The 24,873-nt window shown below is 41.4% G+C and overlaps 1 protein-coding gene across 5 annotated transcripts in view; it reads left to right on the top strand.

Moving 5' to 3' along the window:
* LOC125456234 (CMP-N-acetylneuraminate-beta-1,4-galactoside alpha-2,3-sialyltransferase-like) overlaps positions 1-24,873 on the top strand; it is a 543,155-nt gene that overhangs the window by 388,328 nt on the left and 129,954 nt on the right. For all 5 annotated transcript variants that reach the window (XM_059647998.1, XM_059647996.1, XM_059647999.1 and 2 more), the window contains 2 exons: positions 296-391; positions 7,773-7,959. In XM_059647998.1, coding sequence (XP_059503981.1) covers positions 296-391; positions 7,773-7,959 — 283 coding nt within the window. The remainder of the gene's footprint in view (positions 1-295; positions 392-7,772; positions 7,960-24,873) is intronic.

Here is a 24,873-nt window from a genome sequence, read left to right as displayed (position 1 = left end):
TCTCTTTCTTGGGAAATTCTCAACTGGACTTCAAAAGGTGCATAGAATGTGTTTCTGTTACAGTCTTTAATGCACGCACTACAGTAAACTCTGTGTGTCCTGGCCTTATTGTAGGTGCTTCCACAACCACAGCCATAATGTCAATGGAATTTTGTGTTATTCTTCTGTTAATAATGGTGCAGTGAACATCAGAATTTCTGTGCAAATTTAGATTTGCAATTGAAATGCACCCTTTCTTTGAAAACTGCCAGAGGACATGAGTAATTTTATAGTAAATAGCCTTTGTCTTTTTCAGTTTAACCTGCAAACGATGCGTTATCATGGGCAATGGAGGAATAGTGGCCAACAAATCCCTTGGGTCAAGAATTGATGAATATGATGTTGTAATAAGGTATGTTTTCATGTATTGTAATAGTTCCAAAAGGAACCACCTCAAAAAAATGTTCATGAAGTAGCTTGTTTACTCAAGATCACTTTTGTACCAGCATCAGTGATTCAGGAATAAGAGCCAGCCACAATATAGTTTTGTCTTGTGCGGATAAGCAAGCAAGTCTTTTCTCTGATCTTTCTCGTTTGCTCATGTAAAGCTTTAGCTTTTACCTGTGGTACTGTTTCTTTGCAGTCACCTTTGTTTGGTATTGGAGGTCACCAGCTTGCTTACAGACTAACGCACAGATTCTTTCCATTTGCTTGCTGCGTATTCAAACCCCTTTAGCCAGTTCACTTTGATTGATGGCCAAGCTTACAAATGTGAGGACCTAACTGAAAATGCCACATCAGGGTAGTTGCACTGTTTAAAATTAATCTGTTACTAAAATGAGTAAATTTTCCTTTCAGTCCCTGTTTCCCGAGTTTGGGTTTCTGTTGCTACTTCTGGATGTTAGGAAACATAGAAATGAAATGCTTCTCAAGTAATACTAAAATGACAATGAGTACAGTACAGCAATGCATATAATTGGGCTATTGTTCCAAATTCACAAAGAACAAGGAGATTTAAATACATTATTTTACAATAAAGATGCATTATTAACATCAGCAATTGCGTTTTCAAGACTTTTTAATTCATATAAATCTGCAAGTATTATTTCTGTTTTTTTCTGTCATCTAATCCTACTACCCCTACAGGATATGGTCACAGCATTGTAAAATGTTCAATGTAGCGGCAACAGTCAGAAAACTAGAGCTCAAAGCAATGGATTGTTGTAAAATAATTAAAACTTCTTCAGTAAACTTGTCACATTGTAATTGCTCTAGCCAATGGTGATCCTTTAGTAACAAAAACAAAGTTGCTGGAAAAGCTCAGCATGTCTGGCAGATTCTGTGGAGGAGAAAACAGAGTTAACGTTTCGTGTCCGGTGACCCTTCCTCAGAACTTCCTCAATTCTGAGGAAGGATCACCGGACCCAAAACGTTAACTCTGTTTTCTCCTCCGCAGATGCTGCCAGACCTGCTGAGCTTTTTCAGAAACTTTGTTTTAGTTCCTGATTTACGGCATCCGCAGTTCTTTTGGTTTTTATTTAGTGATCCTTCAGTACTTGTTTGGCATACCCAGTTATTTACTTTGTACTCCAGAGAAACTGCTATTCTATTGCCAACTCTGCTTCCTACACTTGTATAAATATTTTCCTGTTATACAATGCTCATGTATCAAAGATCACATAATGGAAGACTTCAAAATTGATGCCATTTAACTTACGTCCTCTGAAGATGACACTTGGTCTTGACACATTTCACGTTTATATTGCCAATAAGATAGTGAAATGCCCCAAGAAGAGTTAAGCCAACAAAAGAAAGAAAATTTAGGGCAGATGACCAGACATTTGGTGAATAATAAAGGTTTTAGGGAGTCTCTTAAAAAGAGAAGGAAGACGTGGAGAGATATTTAGGAAGGGAATTCCAGAGTTTAAGACCCACATGCATAGCACCCACAAATTAGTATGCTACGTTGTTTCTGTGAATGCCGTGATTTTTGTATGAAGAGAGCGTGAGTGTGTGTGCATTGAATGGCAGAGCAGACTTGATGGGCCTGAGTGGCTGACTTCTGCTGCTATGATTTACAGTCTTATGGATGGTCCTGGTGACAGTGTAGATATGTGGTCAGAAACTCTCTTGACATCAGATATGACACCAAGGTTACAACTGATCTAGTTCAGCTTCTTCCAGTCAACAGAAAGAGAGATGATTGTAAAGCAGTAGTGTCTACAGAATGGACTAAAGAACATGCCTGCTGTGTTTTTACTATGTTTAAGGAGGTAGTTCTACTCATCCAGCTATTCTGACAGTGTAGAGATTATGGTGAGTTCAAGGGTGGCGTTGGAGTAGACTGTCATCTTTCTATATTATAGAACCCAACACATTGATTTTGGATGAAAGAAAGGGAAGCAGAAAAGACAGCTGACTGGGTATTTTCATTCGTAGTGATAGAAAAAAATACTCTGCATTTATTGTTAGAGGTGACAGCTCAGGAAGCAGAGGAAAGAAGTTTAAGGAGACTGTTTGTACAAGAGGCAGGAAGCCTGGGATTATCTTTGCAGTTGGCACTTTTTTCACTGGATGGCAGTACCTAATTTTTTTTACTGTGACCCATTCAGAAAAAGCAACAGTTAAACCAGTTGTCTCCTTCGGCATTAGGTTTGCATTACTAAAATTTAAGACAACAGGACCATGGAGAAGGACAGGAGCAAAGTTTTTTTTAAAGGCGATAGGAGCATCAAAAGTTCAGGTTTTATTGAGTAGATTATATTGTATTGTATTGTATCGTGCTGTATAATAGAGTCATAGAGTCATACAGCATAGAAACAGGCCCTTCGGTCCAACTAGTGCATGCCAATCACATTCTCAAACTAAACAATTCTCACTTGCTTGCGTTTGGCCCATATCCTGCCAAACCCCTCCTGTTCATGTAATTATCCAATGTCTTTTAAATGTTATAACTGTACCTACATGCACCACTACCTCTGGCAGTTCTTTTCGCACACTAACCACTCTTTGTGTAAAATAAAAAGTTGCTCCTTATGTCTTTTTTTTTAAAACTTTCAACTCTCACCTTAAAAATATGCTGCCTAAATTTGAACTCCCCTACCCCAGGGAAAAGACCCTTGCTATATACCTTATCTGTGCTCATGATTTTACAAACCACTATATACTCAAATGAAAAAAAGCCCTGGCCTAACCAGTCTGATTTTATAATTCAAACGCTCTATTCTCGGCCAGATCCTGGTAAATCTTTTCTGAACCTCCCCAATTTAATAATATTCTTCCTATAGCAGAGTGACCACAACTGCACAGAGTACTCCAAAAGAGTCCTCACTATGTCCTATACAACCTCAACGTGACATTTCAACTCCTGTTCTCAAGGGTCAGAGCAATGAAGGCAAGCCTGCTAAGTGCCTTCTTAACCACCCGCTCTACCTGTGATGCAGATTTCAAAGAATTATGTACCTGAAGCCTCGCATTTATCCAAATCATACTCCATCTGCCACTCCTCAGCCCATGGACCAAATTGTTCATGATCCCTTTGTAACCTCCTTCACTGTCCACATTACCACCGATTTTGGTGTCATCTGCAAACTTACAAACCATGCCTCCGATAGTCTCATCCAAATTGTTTATATAAATGACAAACAAAAGTGATTGCTGAAGGAATCCCTAGGTGCAACACTGCACGATGTGCGATATCACTGTGGTTTGGATGACATTACAAGTGCTTGAACTTCAGAGAACAACATCTATTTTCCTTCATAGGTACGGAGTTGGAGGCAGAGAATCAAAGGTTCGATTGCAGTTAAACTTTGCTATAACTATTTAGGACATCAGATTAACAGCTAAATGCGTGAGTTAGTGGGTTTCTGTTTTAAAATCATTTATTCATGTTTTTGCAATGTGCATTTAGCTTGCTGAACCCCAGATTATCTTGTATTACACCTCAGACATGCTGCTGAATGAATGATATTATAAAGCTTCTTTTAATTGCTGCCTTCGTTGTTCATACATGTGAGTGATGCATTTGTGCTTCATTTAAAATGAAAAGGAACCAAAGGTGGGAGGATTATTTGGATTATTGCCCTGATGGCTTTGAAGTGGTTGGACCCCGTTACTACTGATCAGTGCCTTGGACTGAGGTGCACTAATTTTGAGTTGGTTTTCCTTATTGTATACTGCTCTCTTGATCTATTGAATAGCACCTCAGGATTAATCACAATTGGATCTTTTCATGCTGAATGTTGATTAAAGTAGCATACATTAACTGGGTGAAACTCTGCCACCAGTATCTATTCAAGATCATTTTCATATCTTTTCACTGCCTTTAATTTCTAGGTAATGGCCTGGTGGTATTAGTGCTGGACTGTTAATCGAGAGACCCAGGTAGTGTCCTGGGAATAACACAGTGTGGAGCTGGAGGAACACAGCAGGCCAGGCAGCATCAGAGGAGAAGGAAAATAGATGTTTCGGGTCAGGACCCTTCTTCAAAAGGGTCGGAAGAAGGGTGCCGACCCGAAACATCAACTTTCCTGCTCCTCTGATGCTGCCTGGCCTGCTGTATTCCTCCAGCTCCACATTATGTTATCTCTGACTCTAGCACCTGCAGTTCTTAGTGTCCTGTGGACCTGTGTTTGATTTTTTTTTTTTAAAAATCTTGAATTAAGAGTCTAATGATGACCACAAATTTGTTGTTGATAGTTGGGAAAAACCCACCTGGCTCACTCATGTCCTTTAGGGAAAGAAGTAATCATCCTTAGCTACATGTGACTGACTCCAGACCCATAGCAATGAAGTTGACTCTTAACAATTCGGGATGGTGATGGCCTCATCCTGTGAATGATTTTTTAAAAAGCTGCAGCTAATAGGGTCTTGCAGTTTCTTATTTTCCAAGGCTTGATAGCATGCACCATCTATCAACAGTAGTAGCAGTGGTTAGAGACTTCTTAATACTGAATTAATAATTAAGATGCATGTGAAGACTCATGTTTCACAATATATGAATTACCTGACTAGATCTAACTGGTAATAAAAAGGCTTCATGTAGTGGTAACTGAAAACAGAATGCTATCATCCAAATTGATGTAACTTTGTTTATCATTCCTTTAACCCGCTTGGCAGTAGATTTCCACAGAAGCCTTTGTTCGATTGGGAAAGCCATAGAATCCCTACAGTGCAGAAAGAGGCCTTTCGGAGTCTGCACTCCGACCCTCCAAAGAGCATCCCACCCAAACCCAGGCCCCTGCCTTATCCCTGTAACCCTGCTTTTCCCATGGCTCATCCACCTAGCCTGCACATCTATGTAATGTGGGAGGAAACTGGAACTGGAAAACCATGCAGGCGAGGAGAGAACATGCAAATTCCACACAGTTACCCAAGGCTGGAATCAAGCCCAGATCTCTGGCATTGTAAGGCAGCAGTGCCAACTGCTAAGCTACCATGCCATCCATTCTCTGTATACTTATTTCTTCAGACTATTGCAAAAGTAAAAGCTATCTAGTCAAACAACTGCAGACACTGAATTCTTGTACAGATTGTACAGCTTAATCCATATATAATAAAATATTCTTTCAGGAAAATACTCCATGTAGTGACTAAACTACTCCTTTGGAAACAAGAAGAATAATTGATTCACTCGGAAGCAAGTTTTTTGTAGTGAATAAAATCACTGAGAGACATCATATATCACCCAAGTGAGATGCTGAAGAAGGAATTAATCAATCAAAGGGAAAAATCAAACCCTTGCTTATGCTGAATAAATGTATTGCTGACAACTTTTGATTGCTTATGTTCCTATCCTATTGTGAACATAAGAACAGGTTTTTAAAGATCTCTTTCAATGCTGTCATGGGAAACCTATTCCGAAACTAAAGCCGGATAAACTATTAGTGAAACCCTAATTGTTTTCTTTTGTTCAGTTTTTATGGTTTGATCCAATTTCATTTCAAACATTTGTATGTTTTTTCTGCCATTATTTCCTAATTTTGTAAAAGCAACCGTGAAATAGTGAGGAATGAAATTGGTTATGCTTGTAAGTGAAGGTAAAGCTATGGTCCTGAGAATGGAACTTTGATGCCTTAACTGCCAAATTAGGAAGTGTGGATGCCTGTTGTCTGATTTCCTAAACTTGCATTTGTCTGACAAAAGAATATAAATAGAATTATAGAATCCCTAGAGTGCAAAAAGAGGCTATTCAGCCCATCAAGTCTGCACTGACCCTCTAAAGAGCCCCACCGTATCCATGTAAACCTGCATTTTCCATGGCTAGCCTACGTAGCCTGCACAACTCTGGACAAATGGGACAATTTAGTATGGCCAGTCCACCTAGCCTGCACTGCTTTGTTCTTTTGGAGGAAACCAGTGCATGTGATGGAAATCCAGACACAGAGAGAGCGTATAAATTCCACACAGACAATCATCCAAGGCTGGAATCAAACATAGGTTGCTGGTGCTGTGAAGCAGCAATGCTAGCCACTGTGCTGCCCTGCTGAATTAGCAAATGATTGGACAATGTATAAAGAATGGAGCAATAACTATGGATGCCTTAAATCTTCATGTTGATTGGGTTAATCACTTTGGAAAGGATAGCTCCAACGAATTCATAGAATGCATTAGTGATAGTTGGCTAGGGCAATATGTCATGTCGCCAACCAGGGAGCCAGGAGTAAACCATTCTGCCCATCGAGTATCCTCCACTATTTACTGAGATCGTGGCTGATCCATCTACAGCCTTAACTCTACCTTCCTCACACTTGGAGCCACCAGTTCAGACACAATCCTGACTGGAAAGGCCTAGAGATGGGATCACTGGATAGTAAGCTGGACAGTTTTGACTTGTTAAACGAGTGGGACAGAAAATAACTCAAAACTACTGTGGGCTCAAGGCAATGCAGGACAATCAGAACCATTAGAAACCTAAACGATCATGAACTGACAGGCTGAAATTCAAAAAAAAGGGAAATCAAAGTTTCAAAGCAACACCAAAGGCTGAGACAAGAGCAATGCTGTAAGTAGACAAAGAAAGAAGTAACAGGAGGCTGTGGATAAGTTTGAGAATGAAGGTAAAGACATCAATTTGGTGAGTTAAGGAACAAGAAATCAGAGTGCATGCATAAATGAGGTACACCTCAAGTATAAATTACAAAATAAATGTTTTCATTCACAATGTGACATCTTGCATTTGCAGATACCTCAATTATCAACTACATGAGAAAGAAGTTCATGAATCACATTGTGGTGATAAAAGAAATAAAGAGTATGAGGAATGGAAGTTGAGAGCATCACCATATCTATATCCCTATAGGATAGAGTGGACTGAGAGTCTTTTTCGGAGGATGATGACGTCAGCTTGTACAAGGGGGCATAGCTACAAATTGAGGGGTGATAGATTTAAGACAGATGTCAGAGGCAGGTTCTTTATTCAGAGAGTATTAAGGACGTGGAGCGCCCTGCCTGCCAATATAGTTAACTCAGCCACATTAGGGGCATTTAAACAGTCCTTGGATAAGCATATGGATGATGATGGGATAGTGTAGGGGGATGGGCTTAGATTAGTTCACAGGTCGGCACAACATCGAGGGCCGAAGGGCCTGTTCTGCGTTGTTTTGTTCTATGTTCTACCCAATGACCTTTATAATTGTGGCTATGTCGAAGAGAGCAGTACCTTTAGCTAGTGAAAGAATGATTTATGCCTTTGTCAGTGGTCCTACTCTTGTAAAGGTTTGGGCACGCATAGTAAGCAAACAAAGAAAAACTTTGCATTATTACCAAATTCTTGTTCATTTTTCCTGCAGGTTAAATGAAGCTCCTGTGAAAGGTTTTGAAAAGGATGTTGGGGCAAAGACAACTCTTCGAATTACATATCCAGAAGGTGCCATACAAAAACCAGCTCGGTATGAGAAGGATTCACTATTTGTGTTTGCTGGATTCAAACCTCAAGACTTCAAATGGTTGAAATACATTGTTTACAAAGAAAAAGTGGTAAGACTTCTCCTTCATATATGCCTGTGGCGTTCTGTGAACAAGAAAGGCACAGCAGATTAGATCGCTATGTTTTGTTGTCATTCATGACTTCAAGTTCATTTCTTCTGTTTGAGTGGAAAATGCTAAACGTAATTCATAGAATAACATGTATGTGAGGATTTTAAAAAATTATTATGCCTTATTGATCTAATGTGGGCAAGATGAATTCTTGAATGACCACAGTTGAGAACCAGACTTCAGAGATCATCAGAACAAGTAGTTGGCTTCATTAGAAGTGACAACAGAGGTTGCATTTCATCAGTAGTGGTGATAATAAGCATCCATCTTCAGTCAAAAAACATAACTGGCATAAATAATCTATGTCCAGTAGATTTGAGCAAGTTGGCCTGACTAGCCCAGTATTAACTATGCATATAAGATTAAATGTCCCACTAATAGCTATGTATTTACTTTACAGTAACATTTGGAGAATTTTGAAAATGTTCCAAATCGCATGCCAACTCTCATTATGCCAGCAATGAATTAGAGCATAGTAAATATTTGCTTCTGTACAAAAGATGTGAAGCATGGTTAATAATTCAATATATTCTGCCACTGATGAATTATCTGATGTTCTAAACGATAGCACATCTAAGGAGAAAGACTAGATTGATTGATTATCCCACAATAAGAACTATTACATATCAGTAACCTGTAGAAATGCTATATAGGGAATGAAAATGCAGAAATTTATCAATGATACTCTCGTTCTTCTTTTCAGCAATAATGATCAAAATTATTTACCTCATTATTAACCATCAATGTTTGTAGTTAGAAATTGACAGTGTGAGAAGTCTCAACATGATCATTTAAATGTACCAGTATTACTTAATCATTGTCATTTTTGTATGCAATCTTTATTACTGAGCTTTCTGTGATTACCAGTGAGATCCAACACCATTGCTAAAACAATCTGTTTGTTTTTAGAAGTCTGTGATGGTGTCACTTTCTAATATAGAAAGTAGTTTAAAATGTATGGCATACAAGAATGGAAAATAATGGTGAGAGTCTATTCTGCCGTAATATTATTCCTTTATGTACTCAGTAGAATTCTGCCTTGCAGAAAGTACGGCCAAGTATGTAACTTACAGATGGTGGAATTGCGTATGTGCTTTTCCTGCACTTTAAAATGATAAATAAAGGTTGGATTCTTTATTTTGTTCTTATCTTGGGACTTAAACATTGGAAATTACGGTTGCAAATCCCCGTACTTGATGCTCTACTTTGAGATCGTGTCTAAGCAACAAGTTCTCTTGCTGTTTTGTTTTTGTACTGCATGATGTTTTAAAAGTACAGTCCCTTTAATTTATTTTTGTGCAGATGTGTATGCATTGCAACTTGAAACAATTTTGAACAACCTGCGTGCAATCTTTGATTGCTGCGTGGCTGCGAAGCTTGAAGAGGACATTGGAAACAGGTTGCATCATCAAAAACTGGAAATAGCTGCATGCAGCTAGACTTAAAAAGCAGCCAGCTTTCACAAATGAATAGCAACTAACATTAATGCCAAGCAAGTACCAGGAATGACCACCTCTCATAAGAGTGGACTTAACCACCCTGTTTCATGTTCAATGTTGTCACAAATGTCAAGTCCTCCATCAATACCATGAGTGTCAACATTGTGGGAAAATTCAGTAGGACCAGCCATATAAATATAGAAGATGAAAAGTATGAACTAATAATGGAACAATTACTTGCTTGCCACAAGTCCAGGAGTGTGGTAGAATAGATTTTTTTGGGCAATGTAGGCCTGATCAGCGTCTCATCACAGCCCTGCCATCACAGGAATCTATCTGTTAAACCTTTGTTTCAGTCAGTGTATAGCCAGAACATCCATCCTCAGATAAGGAGACCAAAACTGCACACGGTACTCTAGGTGTGTTCTTACCAAGGCCTTTTAAAATTGCAGAAATCCATCCCTGTTCTTGTGTTTGAAACCTCTTGTGTACCTTTTGCCTGCTGTATCTGCATGCTTACTGTCAGTGACTGATGTACAAAGACACCCAGGTCTCTTTGCTTCTCCCCCATTCCCAATCTACACTAGTCAGCTTATAACTTGTCTTCCTGTTCATGCTCCCAATTCACATTCATCCACATTTTACTGCACCTGTCATGCATTTGCAATCATTCAACGTGCCCAAATCACAGTGAACTCACTCCGCATCCTCCTCACAGTTTGCTCTCCCACTCATCATTGTGTCATCTGCAGACTTGGAGACATCATATTTAGTTCTTTCGTCTAAATCATTAATATATATTGTGAATAGCAAGAGTCGAAGCACCCTGATCCCTCATTACACCGTTAGTCATTGGCTGCCACTTGGAACATCTCCTGCTGTTTGTTTTCTGTCTGCCAAGCATTACTCACTCTATCCATGTCAGTACATTACAACCAATTCCAGTCGATTTAATTTTACATGGTGATCACTTCTGTAGGACTTTATCAAAAGCTTTCTGAAAGTCTAAGTAAACCACGTCCACTGGCTCCCCTTTCCAACTCTAGTAGTTATAGTCTTGAAAAATTCCAATGGATTTGTCAAGCCTGACTTCTTTTTCATAAATCTGTGCTGACCCTGTCTTCTCCTGTCACTATTTTCTGAGAGCTCTGCTAATAAAGAACATGGTTGTAACTAGTCTCTAATTACTCTTGACAATCTTGTTAAATCTAAGTAGGATCATTATCTCACTCCCTTCAGTGAAAATTAGAACATAGGAATTTGGAGCAGGAGTAGACAATTCAGCCCTTTGAGCCCGCCTTACCATTTAACATGATCATTGCTGATCTTATCCCAATCTCAACTCCACTTTCCTGCCTGCTCCCCAGAGCTCTTTATCCTGCTTTTCATCAGAAGAGGATTTGTTTCCTCCTTGAATCTGTTGATTGATTCTGTCTGCACTGCATTCTGGGGCAGTTGAGTTTCACAGATTCACAACTCTCTGAGAGTAGTTTCTCCTCATCTCAGTTTCAAACCTCCCTGTCTCACTCCATATCAGTGACCTCTTGTTTGAGACTCTTCCCCACAGAGGAGTATCTGTTCAATGCCCACCTTATCAATCCCCTTTAGTATTTCATATACCTCAATCAGATTGCCCCTCATTCTTCTGAACTCCAGTGAGTACAAGCCCAAGCTATTCAACCGCTCCTCATATGGCAGTCCTTTTATCTCTGGAATTGATCTGGTGAACCTCCTCTGAACTGCCTCCAGTGCCACCACAATCTTCCTCAAGTAAGGAGACCAAAACTGGACACAATATTCCAGGTATGGTCTTACCAATGCCTAATGTAGTTTTATCATCTAGTCCTTTTGCCTTTCTTATTATGTTTCGCACCTGCATATCCAATTCCTGTGAATCATGCACAAAGATACACTTTGAATCTGCTTCCCATTTAAATAATAATTTGTCATTTTAGTTTTCTGGCCAAAATGGACAACTTTGCACTTATCCACATTAAACTCCATCTGTCAGATTTTGGTCCATTCTCCTAGCCTATTCATACCCATCTCTAAATTCTTTATCTCCTCATCACAGCTTGCTTTCGCACTGATATAACTCCAAGGAGCTGGGTATCTTGTCACCAAGTCACCATTTATTTACATGTGCACAGTACGTGGGCTCTGACTAGCTTGCTCAGAGTCAGTCCCTGGAATGAGGAGAGTCTTTGAATCTCCTGTTTATGTCTGTCAGTCAGGGCTCCCTGAATGGCCCAGGTTAATGGCCCCAATCAAAGATCTCTTCATAGTCAATGAGATTTAAGTATCCTGTGCAAATTCTGCTATGCTACACTCTGTCCCTTCTGGCTGATCATTTACATTGATTCTAAATAGTTGAAGTCCAAGAAGTGAATCCTGCATTACAGTTACACTTGCACTGGTTACAGGTCACCATCCAGAGAAGGATCCATATTTGTGGACATGTTGCATTCTGTCAGTCAACCAATCCTATATTCAAGCTAGTACTCTATTCATAACCTCCTGCAATCTGACCTTCTGAATCAGCCTTTTATGCAGTACCTTGTCCGATACCTTCTGTAAGTCTAGATATACCACATTAATTGATCCCCATTATTCACGTTGCTGGTTATACATCTTCGAAGAAACTCCAGCACGTTTTTCAAGCATGACTTACTCTTCGTGAAACTGTGCTGACACTGATGGTTTGAGCTTTGTTTTTCCAAGTTCAGTTATCTCCTCATAACTAAAGCATTCACTGTCTCTGCTGTCAGACCCTTTAATACCCGAGAGTCCAGGACATCAAGCCCTCGGGACTTATCTGCCTTTAATCCCATCAGTTAACTTAATACCTTCCACCTAATTATAGTAATTTCCCATTATTACTTGACCATTTTCATCCTCAAATGGGCCAGCATTTTCTTTTACTACTGTCTTCATTGTTATAGATTTATAGAAGTTTTTGTGATCACTATGTGTGTTTTCTGCTAGTTTCCATTCATAGTTAATCCCATCTCTTTTGGTTTTGTTTTTAGTAACCCTTTGCTACATTTAAAATTCTCCCTATCCTCCAGAGTGCTGCTAGCTTCTGCAGTATGAAATGTCCTAGTTTCTGCCTTTGTTATCCTTGACTGACTTGTTAAACCATGAATGATTTTTCACCTTTTTACAATTCCTCTTCCTCTCAGCAATGTACATTAATGATGGTATCACCCTAAGCACTTACCTCTGCTCTTCAACTGCCCTGCCCTTTCATATTTTTACCCAGCCCACTTGGGCCAACTCCTTCCTTAGATCTGTAGCCCAGTGCTAAAAATATGGTATGCCACTCTGTCCTCATTCTTTCAGTCTGAATTTGAAATTTTAGCATGTTGTGATCACTCCTTCCAAGAGGATCTTTAACTACGAGACCATTTATATCCATCCTCACTACATAATACCAAATCTAAAGTAGCCAGTTCTCTCGTTGGCTCTGTGGCATGTTGCTCTAAGAAACAACCCATCATGCACACAATGAACCTTTATTCAAGACTGCCCTTGCCAAGTTGATTAATCTAATCAACATGTTTATTCAAATCACCCTTAATTACTGTTGTGCCCTTCTCATAATCCCTCATTATTTTAGAATTAGAATTAGGATTATGGTCATGTGTACTCAGGTGCCATACAGGTGCCATTTTAGGTACAAAGATACCTGGATACAAAATCTTAGGTACTAAAATAGAAAAATAAATAAGCTAAGTATTAAAGTTCTTCTTGTATAAAATAGAAAAATAAAGTTAAAAAATAAACATTATAGTTGGTGCTGACTGCCATCTGTGCTCATCAGCCTCCTTGCTGCTGACCGCCATCTGGAATCAATAGACTTCGCCGCCATCTAGGCTCATGCTGACTGTCAAAGCCCTGCTCCGGGCACCCAACGGCTGCCATGTTTCATTGCCACCACTGCCCCCATGACCAAGCTCTCTCCAGAAGATATAAAAAAATCTAAAAAATTTTTGAAAAGAGGGAAAAGATAGCAAGGAATGAAGAGAAAAAAGAAAAGCAAATGGAATGGACAACTCCTGAACTGAGGAGCTCGGATAGTGCTGCTTTGCTGCGGCCATCTTAGACTGGGTGAAAGGGGAGAAACGATTCTGACTGGGAGAGAAGTGGAGCCAATGGGGACTGGGAGGTTTGATTAACAGCAGTATAGGCTGCTAGATATGAATTAGAAACTTCCAGTTCCATATTTACATAAATGAGAAAACAGCTACTGTGACAAGCTTGTGTTATTGGCACCATCTTTATTTTCTGGTTTATACTGTGCCCAGCTTTGGAAACACTCTTCAGGATCCTGTAAATTACAGGAGTTTCTTCCCTTACTTTTTATTTCCACTCTGACTGATTCAACATTTTGGTCCATAGTGCCAGTATCATTTCTTAATACGGCCTTGATGACATTCTTAGCCAATGAGGCAACTCTACCTCCTGCTCCTCCTCCTATCCTTTTGGAATATTGAATATCCTTGGATATTGAATTGCCAGTCCTGCTGTTCCTGTAACCACATTTCAGTAATCCCCACCATGTCGTACCCATTTCCTTCTACTTATGCCGATAGCTCATCAACTTTGTGCCAAATACTGTGTGCGTTTGGTGCACGTTTTTAAATCCGTTATTGTAGTTTGTTTCACAAATTTCATGAGTTTGTGCTTGAAAATCAATCATATTTGTAATAAGTATCTTTTATAATCCGTTTCTCGATCTTCCTTGAACCCTGCATTGAGCATGGTCCACCATTCAGTCCAATTCTGTTTGATCAAACATGTTTCAAAGCTTTTTACACTCTCCATCTCCATACCCAGTATGCCACTGGTAATCAGAAATCTATCAATCCCGATCTTAAAAGTACTCAAAACACTGAGCCTTCAGAACACTTTGTGATAAATAATCCCAATGGTTCATGAATCTGAGTAAGCCTGTTATTCTACACAATTTTTGCAATTTGGCCTTTCGTGAGTGTTACTTAGTCTACTGAAGATGGTCCAAAAACAGCTGTTTACTGTGAGAAATGTCACAGGTACAATAACGTAGAATGGTGTCTGCATTTGGATTTTTATGGCTCCTTAATATAAATTGTAACTAAGGATCAATAATAGACTAACCCTCCCTCCACTGACCCCTTCACCCGCTTCCAACACAAGTCCTCCTCCTGGACACCACCCCCAGGCCTCCTACCCTCCCTTGACCTCTTCATCTCCAACTGCCGTCGAGACATTAACCGCCTCAACCTCTCCACCCCTCTCACCCACTCCAGCCTCTCCTCTGCAGAACAGGCAGCCCTCCACTCCCTCCGCTCCAACCCCAACCTCACCATCAAACCCGCAGACAAGGGTGGCGCAGTGGTAGTATGGCGCACTACCTCTACATTGCCAAGGCCAAACGTCAACTCTCCGACACCACCTCCTACCGCCCCCTTGATCATGACCCCACCCCCGAGCACCAAACCATCATCTCCAACACCATTCATGACCTCATCACCTCAGGGGCCCTCCCACCCACAGCCTCCAACCTTATTATTCCCCAACCCCGCACGGCCCGTTTCTATCTCCTTCCCAAAATCCACAACCCTGCCTGCCCTGGTCGACCCATTGTCTCAGCCTGTTCCTGCCCCACCGAACTCATCTCCACCTATCTGGACTCCATTTTCTCTCCTTTGGTCCAGGAACTCCCTACCTACGTCCGTGACACCACCCACGCCCACCACCTCCTCCAGAACTTCCAATTCCCTGGCCCCCAACACCTCATTTTCACCATGGACGTCCAGTCCCTATACACCTGTATTCCGCATGCAGATGGCCTCAAGGCCCTCCGCTTCTTCCCGTCCCGCAGGCCCGACCAGTCCCCCTCCACCGACACCCTCATCCGCCTAGCCGATCTCGTCCTCACCCTCAACAACTTCTCTTTCAATTTCTCCCACTTCCTACAGACAAAGAGGGTGGCCATGGGCACCCGCATGGGCCCAAGCTACGCCTGCCTCTTTGTAGGTTACGTGGAACAGCCCCTCTTCCGCACCTACACAGGCCCCAAACCCCACCTCTTGCTCCGTTACATTGATGACTGTATGGGCGCCGCCTCTCGCTCCCCAGAGGAGCTCGAACAGTTCATCCAATTCACCAACACCTTCCACCCCGACCTTCAGTTCACCTAGGCCATCTCCAGCACATCCCTCACCTTCCTGGACCTCTCAGTCTCCATCTCAGGCAACCAGCTTGTAACTGATGTCCATTTCAAGCCCACCGACTCCCACAGCTACCTAGAATACACCTCCCTCCTCCCACCCACCCTCCTGCAAAAATTCCATCCCCCATTCCCAATTCCTCCACCTCTGCCGCATCTGCTCCCAGGATGAGGCATTCCACTCCCGCACATCCCAGATGTCCAAGTTCTTCAAGGACTGCAACTTGCCCCCCACAGTGGTCGAGAACGCCCTTGACCGTGTCTCCCGCATTTCCCAAAACACATCCCTCACACCCCGCCCCCACCACAACCGCCCCAAGAGGATCCCCCTCGTTCTCACGCACCATCCCACCAACCTCCGGATACAACGCATCATCCTCCGACACTTCCGCCATCTACAATCCGACCCCACCCTTGTCTGCTTTCCGGAGAGACCACTCTCTCCGTGACTCCCTTGTTCGCTCCACACTGCCCTCCAACCCCACCACACCCGACCCCTTCCCCTGCAACCGCAGGAAATGCTACACTTGCCCCCACACCTCCTCCCTCACCCCTATCCCAGGCCACAAGATGACTTTCCATATTAAGCAGAGGTTCACCTGCACATCTGCCAGTGTGGCATACTGTATCCATTGTACCCAGTGTGGCTTCCTCTACGTTGGGGAAACCAAGCGGAGGCTTGGAGACCGCTTTGCAGAACACCTCCGCTCAGTTCGCAATAAACAACTGCACCTCCCAGTCACAAACCATTTCAACTCCCCCTCCCATTCTTTAGATGACGTGTCCATCATGGGCCTCCTGCAGTGCCACAATGATGCCACCCGAAGGTTGCAGGAACAGCAACTCATATTCCGCTTGGGAACCCTGCAACCCAATGGTATCAATGTGGACTTCACCAGCTTCAAAATCTCCCCTCCCCCCACTGCATCCCAAAACCAGCCCAGCCTGTTTCTGCCTCCCTAACCTGTTCTTCCTCTCACCCATCCTTTCCTCCCACCCCAAGCCGCACCTCCATCTCCTCCCTACTAACCTCATCCCACCTCCTTGACCTGTCCGTCTTCCCTGAACTGACCTATTCCCTCCCTACGTCCCCACCTATACTCTCCTCTCCACCTATCTTCTTTTCTCTCCATCTTCGGTCCACCTCCCCCTCTCTCCCTATTCATTCCAGAACCCTCACCCCATCCCCCTCTCTGATGAAGGGTCTAGGCCCGAAACGTCAGCTTTTGTGCTCCTGAGACGCTGCTTGGCCTGCTGTGTTCATCCAGCTTCACACTTTATTATCAATAACAGACTTACTGGTCTAACTTGTCTCCTCTCATTCCTTATATCCCAGGGTTTACACTCTTAACTAAATCATACTAAGTCTAATTAGTAGTTCTTTGGGGGTTTTGGGCAAGGTCTCAGAATTTAAAGGAAAAAATATTATAATAGATTGGACATTTAATACAACGTACAGCATTTAAAGAGATAGCAAATTCAAACACTGGAGTTATAGACTTATGACTTATAAACATTATTTTAAGATGTTTTAGTTGTTTAAAATAGTTTTGTATTACAGTTTTTCTTTTTTGTCAAACGTGTTGCAATTTGGCAAATACTTGGTGTGAACTCAGAGGAGAAGGAAAGGATGCTAGCGATCTGTTTAAAAATCACCTAATTACTCTGACTGTGAAGGTAAAGAATGGATGTATTCCAAGTAGATTCCCTTAAGCAGATGTCCCTCTAACTTACCTGCTTCACAGATGGATTATGAAGAGTTGCAGAGAGGAATTTTGCAAGTTTGATGAATATGCTTTAAAAAATGATGAAAGGAAAAGTACTAATCAGGTGTCTCAGGGGTAAGTAGCTACATGAAAAATTAGTTCACTTCAAAGTGCTTCATTGAAGCATTTCTGAGAGATGTGATAAGGTGTTGTCTGATGTCTTTTGTTGCCTGTCTTCTCATGTCTTATTCATGTTCCCTTTAGCACTCCTGAAAACAAAAAAAAGACTGTTTTCTAAATGTTTATCATCATGTCAGAATTTTAAATCTCATGAGACAGCATTGTGTGTTATCTAACAAAATGGGTTTAAATGCAGTGTATGGGAATGCAGAGTTTATTTTGTTTGTACTGATGTAAAGGGCCCTCCCTGTTAGTTGCTGGTCTTTTCACCTTATGAAATAAACTCGGTGTTCCTGCCATCAGAGTGAGTTATTTGGTAGTTCAGTGAAACAGAAGTGTCTCTGACCTCGGAAAGAATCTTTCCTTTAATGATAAAGAGGAAATCCTTAGGAAAAACTCAAACAAGGTAAAATTTGCTTTTATATTTAGATAGCCTAAAAGTTAAGAAGAGACTGTAGGGGAAAGCTCATAGTCGCATTTTTTTCAGCATTGAAGTTTTTGTGTTATTTAATTTGTAATAAAAGTTTTTTCCTGTTGCTATTAACCACTTCTAGGATTGGTACAGTGCAGATTACACTCTCACTATATCTTCTACCCTGCTAGAATCTTAAAGCCAGAGATCATTCCCTGCTGACCTATGGCATTTTCCAACATTGTTGCAAGCCTTGTCCAAAAATACAGAAGCATAGAGGATTACACCACAAAATCTGTTCAGCCCTTTGGTGCTTTGCTGGAATAATCCAAATCAAATACTGTGGTTCAGTTCTCCCCTTGTAGATTTGTATCATCCTTTACTTAAAATGTTTTCTTTGAATCAGACTGAAAATTTACAAAACAAACTGATGTGAGAAACTGAACTGAAATTTTCAAATTAATTTTGATTTGCTTTATTATTATTACATGTACTGAGGTACAGTAAAAAGTATTGTTTTGTGTGCTATTCACGCAAATCATACCTTACATAAGTACATCAGGTTGTTAGAACAGAATGTAGAATGTAGTGTTACAGCTACAGAGAAGGTGCAGAGAAAGATCAACTTTAAAAAAAGGTCCATTCAAAAGTCTTAATATAGAGGGGAAGAAGATGTTCTTCTTTCTTAGCTGTCTCTGATTGCAGAAGATTTCAAACCAGAGAAGACAAGGGTCTTCCATTCCATGAATATGACCTAGTGTTAGAGAAAAAAAGATTCTTAACCATTATACTTTATTAATTATTGTGATTTAGGTTAAAATATTTGACGATGAATTATGCATTCATTCTGCCACCATTAGCATCAGTTGGAGACTGCATTATCACTAGGTTTAGATATTTTCCAATCAACCTGTTTAGAGAACTTATTACATACCTCTGGAGCAAGTGCTATTTGAACACAGACCTCCTGGCTCAATGATAGGGACACTACTACTGCAGCATCTGGAACATTACCCTAGCATTCTGGATTACTAGTCAAGTGACTTCACCACTACACCACTGTGCTACCCCAACAATCTGGAAACAAGAAATGTTGGAAATCACGGCAGCTTAGGCAGCATCTGTGAAGAGAGAGCAAGCTAACATTTTAAGCCTCCTTAATCAGTTGCTCATTCATTCAGTACTGATTTCAGTATCTACGGTATTCCCCCCCCCCCCCCCCCCCTTCCCAAAATCTTTGAGTATATGTACTCTAACATGTACTCTTCGATTTTAAACTCTTGGGCTTAGACAGACTCCATTTATTACAGGCAGTAACTTACCACAATGTGGAGAGTGTGTGAGAGTATTTCTTATTTGTGGATTGCAATGTATATTACTCAAAAATATCAATGACAGGCAGTATTGTTAGCTTTAATTGATACTGAGAAAACTCTTCCAACAACCTTCCACCCCATCCAAATCCTATGCTTGGATATCCTCATTCCGTGAAATAGTGAGGAATGAAATTGGTTATGCTTGTAAGTGAAGGTAAAGCTATGGTCCTGAGAATGGAACTTTGATGCCTTAACTGCCAAATTAGGAAGTGTGGATGCCTGTTGTCTGATTTCCTAAACTTGCATTTGTCTGACAAAAGAATATAAATAGAATTATAGAATCCCTAGAGTGCAAAAAGAGGCTATTCAGCCCATCAAGTCTGCACTGACCCTCTAAAGAGCCCCACCGTATCCATGTAAACCTGCATTTTCCATGGCTAGCCTACGTAGCCTGCACAACTCTGGACAAATGGGACAATTTAGTATGGCCAGTCCACCTAGCCTGCACTGCTTTGTTCTTTTGGAGGAAACCAGTGCATGTGATGGAAATCCAGACACAGAGAGAGCGTATAAATTCCACACAGACAATCATCCAAGGCTGGAATCAAACATAGGTTGCTGGTGCTGTGAAGCAGCAATGCTAGCCACTGTGCTGCCCTGCTGAATTAGCAAATGATTGGACAATGTATAAAGAATGGAGCAATAACTATGGATGCCTTAAATCTTCATGTTGATTGGGTTAATCACTTTGGAAAGGATAGCTCCAACGAATTCATAGAATGCATTAGTGATAGTTGGCTAGGGCAATATGTCATGTCGCCAACCAGGGAGCCAGGAGTAAACCATTCTGCCCATCGAGTATCCTCCACTATTTACTGAGATCGTGGCTGATCCATCTACAGCCTTAACTCTACCTTCCTCACACTTGGAGCCACCAGTTCAGACACAATCCTGATTGGAAAGGCCTAGAGATGGGATCACTGGATAGTAAGCTGGACAGTTTTGACTTGTTAAGAGTGGGACAGAAAATAACTCAAAACTACTGTGGGCTCAAGGCAATGCAGGACAATCAGAACCATTAGAAACCTAAACGATCATGAACTGACAGGCTGAAATTCAAAAAAAAGGGAAATCAAAGTTTCAAAGCAACACCAAAGGCTGAGACAAGAGCAATGCTGTAAGTAGACAAAGAAAGAAGTAACAGGAGGCTGTGGATAAGTTTGAGAATGAAGGTAAAGACATCAATTTGGTGAGTTAAGGAACAAGAAATCAGAGTGCATGCATAAATGAGGTACACCTCAAGTATAAATTACAAAATAAATGTTTTCATTCACAATGTGACATCTTGCATTTGCAGATACCTCAATTATCAACTACATGAGAAAGAAGTTCATGAACCACATTGTGGTGATAAAAGAAATAGAGTATGAGGAATGGAAGTTGAGAGCATCACCATATCTATATCCCTATAGGATAGAGTGGACTGTGAGAGTCTTTTTCGGAGGATGATGACGTCAGCTTGTACAAGGGGGCATAGCTACAAATTGAGGGGTGATAGATTTAAGACAGATGTCAGAGGCAGGTTCTTTATTCAGAGAGTATTAAGGGCGTGGAGCGCCCTGCCTGCCAATATAGTTAACTCAGCCACATTAGGGGCATTTAAACAGTCCTTGGATAAGCATATGGATGATGATGGGATAGTGTAGGGGGATGGGCTTAGATTAGTTCACAGGTCGGCACAACATCGAGGGCCGAAGGGCCTGTTCTGCGTTGTTTTGTTCTATGTTCTATGAAGGTAAATGTGCTGCAATGAATGAAAATAGCAGAAACGTGTACTATAAGTAGCAGACATGTAGTTACTTTTAATCAACCTGTGCAGAAACCTCACCCCTCCTGGGCGGATAGGACTTGAACCAAGACCTTCTAGCCACCACTGTGTCACAACCACTCTCATTTAAGGGTGATTGTAACATTGTTTCCAAAGAGACTGAGGTTCTAAGACAGCTCCTTAGACCATTCAGCCATGCTACTGCTAGTAACTATTGTATTTGTGTTTGATAGGGTTAATGCAGAAGAGTGCCACAAGCATAGTCTATTTTGATGATGTTTTGTGGATTTGAGCGAATCAGCTTAAGATACCAATGAATTGAAATGAATATAATATTCTCTTGAAAGGCTCTGGAAGAATGCCTGTCAGTTCCATATAACCTGTCACTAGATGCTAAAATGTAATATACCACAGTTTGTTAACACGAGACTCTTCTAAATAGGCCAGTAAATGGCTTACCTTACCACTCTAGATCAACAGGATCTGTAGTTTCCCACATGTAGAGATTGGTAGTTATAGCCATCAGGAAAAGCAGCAGCGTGCACAGCATTGTGAGCTAACCTACCCCACACTATTGAAGGTGATATTCTGTGAAGTAAGATCTGGGGTTCAATTGTTGTTTGTATTATTAGCCTTAGCACTGATCACAGAATCCTTGCAGCATAGAAGTAGGCCATTCGGCCCTTTGAGTCCACACTGACCTGTCGACGAACACCCTACTCAGACCCACCCCCTACCCTATCCCTGTACTCCTGAATTTCTCATGGCGAATCCTCTAAGCTTGCACATCTCTGGATACTATGGGAAATTTAGCTTGGCCAATCCACCTAACCCGCGCTTCCTTGGACTACGGGACGAAACTGGAGCTCCCGGAGGAAACCCATGCAGACACACGGGGAGAACGTGCAAACTCTATGCTTACAGTCAATCAGTGCTGGAATCTAACCCGGTCCCTGCTGCTGTGAGACAGCAGTGCTACCCACTGAATTAGTGTGCTGCCCCTGATAGCCACTCTGTTTTCGGGGAGAGTCCAGCTGAATTTCGGGTCGGTGATAACCCTAAGGATGTTAATAGCGGGGGAACTCCGTGATGGGTAACACCATTGAATGTCAGGGGAAAGTGGTTAGATTTTATGTTGTTCAAGGTGGTCATCCCTGGCATTTGTGTGGCACCAATGTTACTTGCCACTTTTTAACCCAAGCCTGGATATTGTCCAGAAGTTGTTGCATTTGAACATGGACTGCTTCAGTATCCAAGGAGTTGCAATTGATGCTGAATATTGTGCAATTATTGGCAAACATCCCCACTTCTGACCTTACGATGGAAGGAGTTTCATTGATGAAGCAGCTGAAGACAGTAGTATTGAGGATGCTATCCTCACCAACTCTTTGTAGAAATGTTCGGGAGCTGAAATCACTGAGCTCCCACAAATACAACCATTATTCTTTGTGCCAGTAATGACTCAAACCACTAGAGAGTGTGCTCCCCCGATATCCATTGATTCCAGTTTTTCTAGGACTCCTCGATGCCACTTATGGTCAAATGCAGTCTTGATGTTAAGGACTGTCACTCTCACCTCACTTCTGGAATTCAACTCTTTTGTCAGCTGTTTTGAGTCAAGATTGTGTTGAGGTCAGAAGCTAATGGCTCTGGCAGAACTAAAACTGAGCATCACTAAGCAGAGTTTTGCTGAACGGGTACTGCATGATAGCACTGTTCATGACACCTTCCATCACTTAACTCATGATTAAGAGTAAATTGATGGCCAGGTTTGATTTGTCCTTCTTTTGGTGTAGAAGACATACCTGGACAGTTGTCCACATTGTTGGCTAGATGCCAGTGTTGTAACTATACTGGAAGAGCCTGGCTAGGGGAGAATATTGATCTGGAGCACAGGTCTTCAGCACTGTTGCTGGAGTGTTGTCAGGGCCCTTAGACTTTTCAGTATCTGGATGAATGATACACTCAGCACTTCTGGTGAAAGTTGGCTATGAATGCCAGCCTTATCTTTTGCACTGATATGTTGGTTTTTCCTCTTATTGAGAATGGGAACATTTGCGGACCCTCTTTCTCCAGTGAGTTGTTTAATTGTCAAGCACCATGCACAAATGGATGTAGCAGGTTGTGGTGTTGCTTAACTCTGTCTCTCACTTGCTGCTAATGCCTAGCATGCAATTAGCCCTATTTGGTAGCTTCACCAGGTTGCCACCTCATTTTTAGGTTTGCCTGGCACTCCTGGCATGCCCTGTCCATTAAATCAAATTGATCCGCTGACTCATGGCCGCTCTTGGTGGTGGACATTGAAATCCCCCATCCTGAGTACATTTTGCACCTTGCCACCCTCAGTGCTTCCTCCAAGTGTTGTTTGGCATGGAGGAGGACTGATTTTTCAGACAAACAAGTAGAGTATATATGGTAACATGCAGGATATTTCTTCATCTATGTGTAATCCGAAGCAGTGAGACTTCATGGGGTCCAGAGTCAAAGTGGAGGAGTCAGAGGCCAACTTCCCCTGACTATATGCCATTATTCTGCCATCTCTGCTGGGTCTGTCCTGCTCATGGTGTCTGGGACATTGCCTGTAAGGTATGAACCTCTGGGTATGACTGTGTCAGGCTATTGCTTAACTAGTCTGTGGACAGCTCTCCCAGTTTTAGCACTAAGCCCCAGCTTGGCTGAGTCAACAGGGCTTGTTTCTGCCATTGTCTTTTCCTTTGCTAGGTTGAGTCCCCGTGGTTCATCCGGTTTCATTTCTTTGCTGGGACCTTGTCGCGATTGATACAATTGAGTGGTTTGCAAGACCATTTCAGAGGGCACTTGAAAGTCACCGACAATGTTGTGGGTCTGGAGTCATGTGTAGGCCAAACCAGCTGAGAATGGCAGATTTGCTTCCCTGAAGGACATTAGTGAATCAAATGGGCTTCTCTGAAAATCAACAATGGTTTCATGGTCACCATTAGATTCCTGATTCCAGAATTTTTTTATTGAATTCAAATTCCAACATCTGCCAGGGCTGCTTTGCTTGATGGGAACTTTGCTATTGCTGAAACTACGCATAGATTTTAAAAATGAATTACCGAAGCTATGAACACAGGAACTTAGGAAATATGTGTAAATAGTATTTAAAGTAAAAACTTCCAGAAATTGTGAGAATCTAGTCGAGAGCAAAGAAGGTAAAACTGGACAAATGGAGATTTCTGGAACAAGTATCACCAAGCTTTAGAGTGGGGATAGGAAGAAACTGGTCTAGAAGTTGGTAGGCTTAACCCATTACATGTTTATGAACACCCCCTATCTGAGTTGCAGTTAAAAATGTGCATTTTTGGCACACTTGAGCCTTTCTATAAACAAGGATAGTTGATCTTCTCTAGGAAAAGAACGCTAAATTCTGACACATATCATTATTCTCTGAGCAGAATGGATTGTTTGTGGCAAAGCTCTTGAGTCACTAGGGAGGAAAGAATAGACACTATGAAAATTAAAGTTTGGACCTGCTGTACAACCAGTGAACAAACCCTGAGGCTATTTTCTTTACCCTGAGCCCAGGATGCAAATCAGTTCATTAATTTACTTATTGTCATTCCTTAGATATTCCAAATTACATTTTCCTACTTGTTTCAAATGATTGGAAATATGGAACAATTATTATAACTAACACCAAATATTCTGTATGATGTTTCAGTGGGAGTAAAGGTATGATGACAATCTTTACATTTATTTAATTTGTAAGGAAACTTATTAGAAACGAATACTTTTTAG

Source organism: Stegostoma tigrinum, chromosome 8, assembly GCF_030684315.1.
Source record: "Stegostoma tigrinum isolate sSteTig4 chromosome 8, sSteTig4.hap1, whole genome shotgun sequence".
Classification (NCBI taxonomy): domain Eukaryota; kingdom Metazoa; phylum Chordata; class Chondrichthyes; order Orectolobiformes; family Stegostomatidae; genus Stegostoma; species Stegostoma tigrinum.
The sequence above is the reverse complement of the archived record's forward strand: the minus strand, read 5'-3'. Positions and strand labels throughout refer to the sequence as shown.